This window comes from Podarcis muralis, chromosome 13 (assembly GCF_964188315.1).
Source record: "Podarcis muralis chromosome 13, rPodMur119.hap1.1, whole genome shotgun sequence".
In the NCBI taxonomy this organism is placed as follows: domain Eukaryota; kingdom Metazoa; phylum Chordata; class Lepidosauria; order Squamata; family Lacertidae; genus Podarcis; species Podarcis muralis.
The window spans coordinates 14,069,968-14,077,747 of record NC_135667.1 but is presented as its reverse complement, the minus strand read 5'-3'; the positions used below and the strand labels follow the sequence as shown (position 1 = coordinate 14,077,747).

At 43.9% G+C, this 7,780-nt stretch overlaps 1 protein-coding gene across 1 annotated transcript; it reads left to right on the top strand.

Annotated features, from left to right (window-relative positions):
* Window positions 1-2,153: 2,153 nt before the first annotated feature.
* On the top strand, window positions 2,154-7,293 carry LOC114590255 (C-type lectin BfL-2-like). Its single transcript, XM_028716582.2, has 6 exons — window positions 2,154-2,311; window positions 3,803-3,881; window positions 4,913-5,004; window positions 5,884-6,024; window positions 6,561-6,675; window positions 7,016-7,293. The coding sequence occupies exons 2-6, from the start codon at window positions 3,815-3,817 to the stop codon at window positions 7,081-7,083; spliced, it is 483 nt and encodes a 160-aa protein (XP_028572415.1). The 5' UTR covers window positions 2,154-2,311; window positions 3,803-3,814; the 3' UTR covers window positions 7,084-7,293.
* Window positions 7,294-7,780: the final 487 nt, after the last annotated feature.

The following is a 7,780-nucleotide window of genomic DNA, read 5'->3' as shown; positions in this document are numbered from 1 at the left end:
TAATTAAACATTCAATCTTATATATCTACTTAGCTTAACTTTGTGACATCAGTCTATACATATCAACAAATTATTGTTGGAGCATCTTTTGGTCATGTATTCTTCTACACTTTACTAAAAAAAATAATTTAAAAATTAATGCAAGGACATATGCTGAGACCCAGGTTTTTATTTGCAGCTGATATTATTGCTCATGCCCGTCATCAGCCAAACTACCGTTCTCACCCTATAGTGCACTGATCGAAGCAGAAGTGAGATTTCGCAAGAAAGACTTAAGGAAGAAAGGCTTATGGCTGAACTGTCAAAAATCTGAAATATCCTTGCATACATAGACCTTTCAGCTGTCCTTTTCAGGCCATAAGGAAATCTATAGGCCTCAGGGTTTTCCTTTGATGCCTCCTACAGTGGAGAGGTTTCACAAACCATCACTCAGGTTGATCTTGTCTTTGCCATTGTTTCTCAACATGGGGTAGCTGCGTACGAGTGTTTTGTGTCTGTAGCCTCTGGTCACACCATAGTGCGACTGTTACAATGCATCCGCAGCCGCTGGCCAGCTTGGGGAAAGAGTGGATGCATAATGAAAGCTGCCTCACTGAATGGTCTTTGGTGAACTGATGCTCACAGGTTTGATTGGTTTTTGATTTGAACTGGGCTCTATGTCACAAGTGTTCTTTGAAGGCACTCCCAGGCTAATTCATGCGAAGGTTTGTGTCTATGGTAGCCGAGTCGTTGCAGGTGTAGACTGTCCAGCTGTCTTCTCACAAGCTGAACCCATTGTGTACATGCTAACTGCCACACATGGAATTCAGTCTGTTTGGGTTTGTAACACATCTTCACAACTGTGAGATTTGTCTAGAGCTGACATCCATATGCACCTGCCCAAGCATGCATATATATATATATATATATATGACTTCCCTTCTTCTCTTTCCATGGTTCATTTTGCATATCATAAATCCCTGTATATTTTACATAAACTAAACCATTCAGTATTCCATTATTACATCCATCAAAACTTATTTACACTTTTGAATTTATCTTAATGCTTCCAGCGTTTTCAAGTGTACACAATTTTCCCCCATATATTCAATAAACATTTTCCAATCTTCTCTAAATGTATGTTCTTCTTGTTCTCTCATTCTAGAAGTTAAATCTGCAAGCTGCGCATATTCCATCAGCTTAAGTCGCCATTCTTCTTTAGTTGGGACCTCACTCGTTTCCATTTTGGGGCTAATAAAACACAGGCTGCAGTTGTGTCATACATATATAATCTTTTTTGACACCTGGGACTTTCCATCTGAATTATCCCCAACAAAAAGGACTCTGGTGTTTTGGGGGAAGTACTTTTAAAGATTTTTTTTCCCAATTCATTATGGATTATTTCCCTATCATCTTTTATGCTTTTACAGGTCCACCACATGTGAAAGAATGTTCCCTCAACCTCCTTGCATCTCCAGCACTTATCTGATTCAGTCTTATACATCTTAGCAAGCCTACTCGGAGTTCAATACCATCTGTAAATCATTTTCAAGTAGTTATCCTCACCTGCCCAAGCTTTAGGTACGCCATCCAAGCCCCTGTGGTCTGGCTGAGGATGACTACTTAGGGGACAGGAATACTAAGCAATAATTTCATAGAAAAACTGGGTTGGGGAGGGTCAGATGCTGAAGCTCTGGGCTAGAAGAAAGTCACTCTCTGGAATTTAATCCCATAGAAGAAAAATGAGCAGGTTTCTTCATATCTGATAATCATTTTCATAAATGCTTTTCCTACTCTCCTAGTTAATAATATCGCTTTTTTAAAAGCCTCCCCAACACCATATGCCTTTCTACACCTAAATATTTATTTTTGATCATATGTAACAAATTTATAGATAACTAAAGGGTATCATGATGCCCTTTTTGCAATGCTCAATGCTAGTGATACAAGCCGCATTCCACCGATTCAGCCCTGGATTATGCAAGACTGAAGACATCGGACCAGTATTTCCATGGTTGGTTAAGTATGTGGTTCCTGTTCCTCTTCAGAAGGAAATGGATTCAAAACTCTCCCCCCCCCTCCCTCACTATGCTTTTCCCTACCAAGTTGAAAGAGAGGTTGATGCAAGCTACATTCCACTGATTTGGCCTTAAATTATGCAAAACTGAAGGCATCAGACCAGGATTTCCTTGCAGCATTCTGCTCATCTTGGTATTGCACCACCTCTGCCTGGGGTCTATATAACAGCCGCCCAGACTAGGTGAGACCATCAGGGAGGCACCTGGCTCAGCTGACAACCACACTGGTCCACCCAGAAGAACAGCATCGCAAGGTAAGAGCTTGTGGAAGTGATCTACGAGTCTTGGTGAAGGGATTTTTTCAAAGGCCGTGAGGGAGATGGTTGAAAGGTTCGTGAAGAACAAGGACTTGTGGTGAGGGTGGCTGGTGCCCACTAGAACTGATAGGGCCAAAGGCAGGGAGGCCAACAGTTGATGGAGCCACAGCCAATGGCAGGCAGAGCCACTCACTGGTTGGTTGTAAATAGGAAAGCAGGAAAATGAGGATTGGCTGAGGGCAGGCTGAGGTTGGTGGGGCAGTTCCTATTTGCCCTAATGCAGTGGTGGCCAAACTTGTCCCTCCACTGTTTTGGGACTACAACTCCCATCATCCCTAGCTAACAGAACCAGTGGTCAGGGATGATGGGAATTGTAGTCCCAAAACAGCTGGCGGGCCAAGTTTGGTTATCACTGCCCTAATGGATCAGTCTCCACTGACTGATAGAAAACAACAATGTATAATTCTGTCACTAAGCAGATAAAGGCTCATCCATGCTTCCTTTTATGCTGTGTTTCTAGGCACAGAACTGGGCTTTCCAAATCTGTGTCTGATCAGGGTTTTGTTTTGTTTTTTTTAATCCCAGAGCTTTCCCTGGGAAAGCTCACATTTTACCATTTAGTCAGAGCAAACAGCAATTGGCTTTTCCACAGACTGCCATTTGCTCCAATTCAGAGGTAAAACTTTGGTTTTTCCCATGGAAAACCCTGTGAGGGGGAAAAAATAAAAATAAAAAACCCTGCTCAGACACAGACTTGGAAAACCTGAACCTTTGCCTAGAAAGCATGGAGTAAGTGCAGATGAGCCCTAAGTTCACAAATCAGACAGAAAAAGAAGATCAGACAGAGAAGAAAATTGGCACAAAAGCTGAACAGAAAACCTGCATGGACTCATTTGTGTGCAGATCGAAATTTGATTTCCAGTTAACAGGTAGACTGAAAACCACCAGGGGGTGTATATAGGGATGGGAGTGAAAATGGATTTAAAGGCAAATATATCAGATTCTCACTTTCCGGAAAAAATATGCAAACTGAAACACAGCTCTCCTTTCGAAATTCAAACTTGTCTGAATTTTATGATACAGTTCTCCAACCAAATAGTGGTTCCAAAAATGAATTATATATGGGGAAATTGCTTGGAAAAATGTGTACATCACTCAAAACTGCATACAAAGTGGTGTTTCTTAACAGAAATTTGCACTAAAATGTAATGAATTTTCATGAGCATCTAAAAAAAATAAAAAATCACAAAATATTCCTGAAGCTGATGAAGCTCACTTTAAATCAATGTCAATATACCCTTTCATAACACTGACAACTATTCGAAATTTCAGCTTCTCCCTTCTTTCTCTAACCTTCCCAGTTCTTGGAAGTTCAAATAAAGGAGAATTGCAATCCTTCCTTCCTCCTTCCCTCCCTCCCATTGTATGTATGGCAACCAATGAATGTAGCTTTGATTTTACCGTGCTGTACATTCATCTCCCTCAAAGGTCAACCAGAAGATGGGACTCTTCACCTACTTCAGTCTTTGCCTTCTTGGAATCCTAATTTCCAGTCCTTTCCAGGAAGGTGAGCAATTTTATGAATGTCTGAGACTTACCCAGAAATCATTATCGGGTTGAGCAGTAATTAAAACTAAAGTGCGTGTTATTTTTTTCAAAGGATGGTAGGCCAGCAAAACATACTAGAACAAAGCAGAAGGGTGTTTTAAATTACACCATAATTCATTGCTTTTATATTTATCTATCCTTTCTCAATGGAGTTTGAGTGGAGATCCAGAGTGGTGAATCCATTCACTTCTATGGGATATTTTAGTGCACGTTATTTTCATGCAGAAAAGTCCCAGGTGGAATTCCTGGCAAATCCCATTAAAATGATTGGATAACAAAGGATGAGAAAGACATAAGAGCATAAGAAGAGGCTGCTAGATCAAGCCAAAAGCCTATCTAGTCCAGCTTCCTGTTCTCATGATGACCATGGCACTCTCCCCTCCCGTGGTTTCCAGCAACTAGTGTTCAGAAGCATTACTGCCTCCAGTTGTGTAGGCAGAACATAGCCATCCTGGCTAGTAGCCATGGAAACCCAAGAGAGTTGCTACCAATGTAACTTAGGGGCAGCAGCCGGTGTCTAGGGCTGATGGGATCTGGAGTCTAAGGCCACAAGTCCCCCATCCATGGAGTAGTCAATACTGGTCTGCAATAGATACCAATGGCCTGACTCATTATAAGGCAGATTTCTACGTGCAATTATTTGTGTCCTCTCCAGCAAACCCAGGAGGTATCCCTCCTTGTCCCAAAATGCCACCTGTGGGTTTCTTGAAAGGTTAAGAAGTCTGTTTGTTCATGAATAGACCTGCATCTGGCTAGGGATGCCAGCTTCCTGTTTAGAAAGGAAGGCAGGGCTGCCTACTCCTGAGCAGACATAGCCACACATAAATTTTGCATAATAGGACAGGGCAGAAATGTTTTTAATAAATAAATAAATAACACGTACGGTGTAGACGGAAGTGGGATTTCAGAGAGCACATTAAAGACATGTCTTCTCACTGCTCTGCCTTCTTGGGGCATCTCTCCCCCCCCCCCCATCCTCTCTCCATACAGCTGAGGCTGACACCTGCGCCAGGGAGTGGCTGCAAAACCAGGGCAACTGCTATGCGTATTTTGATAATAAATTGAGCTGGCAAGAGGCTGAGGTAAGAAGGGATTCTTGTTGTCAACGTGGGGATGCTACAGTGCAGGGGTGGTGAAACACAGGCCAGGAGACTAAATCTAGCCCATTTCATCGGGCCCTCGGGGATCTCTCTAGTCCACATCTCCTCCCCAGTCACACACCCTCTTCCCTGAGTGTTTCGCTGGACTGGAATGTGTCCTTGAACTCCAAGGTTGCTTCTTGGATAGGGGATAGAAGGGTGAGTGGAAACTAGCCTTCGGTACAAAGGCATCATTTACATTCATTATTCTGCCCACTTTTGCCTGTGGTCCTGCTCACCATTAGCAAGAGGTTGCCCCAGTGGCGGAGGAAGGGGGGGCATTCTGCTCTGGGTGCCACCTCTGAGGGGGGTGACAAGAAGGCACACCATGGGGGACTCGCCCCGCCGCCATCGCATTGCCGCAGCCACGTACAGAGGATCCTCCGCTCACGGTTGCACCCTCCACCACCATGTGTACAGCAGCCGTGAGCAGAGTATCCCGCTGTTGTACATACTGTGCATACACATGTGCAGTACATACGGTGCATGCACATGCGGTTTGCCCCCACCCCCCACACCAGGTGCCAGTTCTCCTTCCTTCATCCCTGGGTTGCCCAGAAGGGAATGGGGTCCTCAGGCTGAAAGGGGTTCCCTACCTTATTATGGGTTTCTCATCAGATTCCCATAAGTAAGGCTGTCAATGTGAGTTGCCTTGAGGCAGCATCTGGCCAGCATCTCAGTCTCCACAGTTGTTCATGTTCTGGTGATATGTCTCCTTGGGCACCTAGAAGGCTAGGTAACAGTCAGAAGGGACAGCACCAATCTTGATGGTCGGATATGACCATTGGGGAAAAAACTTCCCTGCTTCTTCTCCGTCCTCAGATTGAGTGCCAGAGCTATGGCCGTGGGGCCCACCTCGCCTCTGTCCTCACCAAAGCAGAGACTCTCTTGGTGGCTGAGCACATCTCCACTTACCAGCAAGAAATAAGCAACGTCTGGATTGGGCTCCACGATGTCCGTCAGGTGAGCTTCTCTCATGTGCTTCATCCCTGGCTATCATCAATACTGAGTAGTGACTCTATAGCAATTCCATCCCGTCCTTATCCCAATGATCTCCCAGACAGAATCATTCATACACCACTTTGTTATTTTCCATGAGAGTCCTTCTCTTCTCTATCGTGGCTGACATTAGCTCCCCACAGGCCAGCCTCTCCAAATCATCTGTGTGTTGGGCTCCTCACACTTCCTTTATCTCATGATCTGTTCTGTCTCCTTCCTGCAGACCAAGAAATAGAATAGGGCTCCATTTCTGGTTATCATAACTGAGCAGTGGCTCCTTAGCAATACCGTTCCACTCTTACCTCAGCCATCTCCCAAATTTAACCCCACATGCTGTTTCTCCATTATTTTCTATGGGTGTCCTCCTCTACTGTCTGCGTCACAGCTGGTAACAGCTCCCCATTGGACAACCTTTCCAGTTCATTTTGCATTGGTGCCATTCCTCTTTCTGGGCCCTTTATTCCCTTCATCGCACGATCTGTTCTGTCTCATTTCTACAGACCAGGAGATGGAGATGGGCTGATGAATCCACCTACAACTATAAGGCCTGGATGAAACACCAGCCAGACAACTACCGCAATGCTGAACATTGTGTGGAGCTGAGACTAAGCACAGGTAAGCAAAGCATTTGCACATTTTCCTGATGGAGAGTACCTCCTTTTGTCTTGTCCTCAATCTTCCAACATCCAGCTTCATTGGACGGCCCAGGTATTAAAGCCCTTAACATTTTGAGTCCTCCTTTAATGAAGCTGGATGTTGGAAGATCGAGGACAGACAAAAGGAGAGAACATGGTTAAACTATGGAATTCACCCCCCAAAAAGGCAGTGATTGCCAGAATCTTGGGTGACTTTAAAAGAAGATTGGGCAAATTTATGGAGGATGAGGCTATCAATGATGACCACACTCACTGGAGCAAGAAGTAGTAATTTTTTGTTATGTCTTTTTGCATTTTAGGTTTTAAGGAGTGGAATGACGCTCCGTGCAAGAAACTCAATGCCTACATCTGCAAGCATGAACTGTAAAGAAGACTGTGGTTCCCAAACCGTGCCTGTTTGGACGCTGGCTTGGTGGATTTCTCTCTGATCGCATTAACCCCTCTCCCATCCCTCAGAGTGAAAGACCATCTCTCCCATTCATCCCATCTCTGAAGAGCAACCTCTTTGATCTCTCTCTTTGGCATTTTTCTGTGCATGCAGCACATGGTGATCTTAATAAACTCTCTTTTATGCATATATTTTCTAGTGTGTTTTTGTCCTTCTCAGTTGACTTAACCTGCTCTAGGATGGTCAGATAAGAAGTGCATAGGAAGCTGGTTTATACTGAGTTTGACCATTGGTCCATCAAGCTCAGCATTGCTCATACTGAATGATAGCAGCTCTCCAGGGTTATTCAGACAGGGCACATTCCTGGTTCTACATGAAGATGCCAGGGATTGAACCTGGAACCTTCTGCATGCAAAGCAGGTGCTCTGCTACTGAGCTATGGCCCTTTTGCACATAGGCTTTCTTTTGCACATTATTATTATTATTATTATTATTATTATTATTATTATTATTATTATTTTAAGCATTTTACATCAAAAACATCAACATGCTTATTATTGTACAGCAAGGTACTCAACCCTCCTGCTGCGCCAACACCTACTCTTGGACTGGACAATTTGGGCTGGATGGGAAGGTGTGTGGTGTTATAGAATGACAGTTTTATTTTAAGTTCTTA

Coding starts and splice junctions, on each gene's coding strand:
- LOC114590255 (XM_028716582.2), top strand. CDS start 3,815: ATGGGACTCTTCACCTACTTCAGTCTTTGCCTTCTTGGAATCCTAATT. Junction 3,882..4,912: donor TTCCAGTCCTTTCCAGGAAG/GTGAGCAATTTT, acceptor CTCTCCATACAG/CTGAGGCTGACACCTGCGCC. Junction 6,025..6,560: donor GGCTCCACGATGTCCGTCAG/GTGAGCTTCTCT, acceptor TCATTTCTACAG/ACCAGGAGATGGAGATGGGC.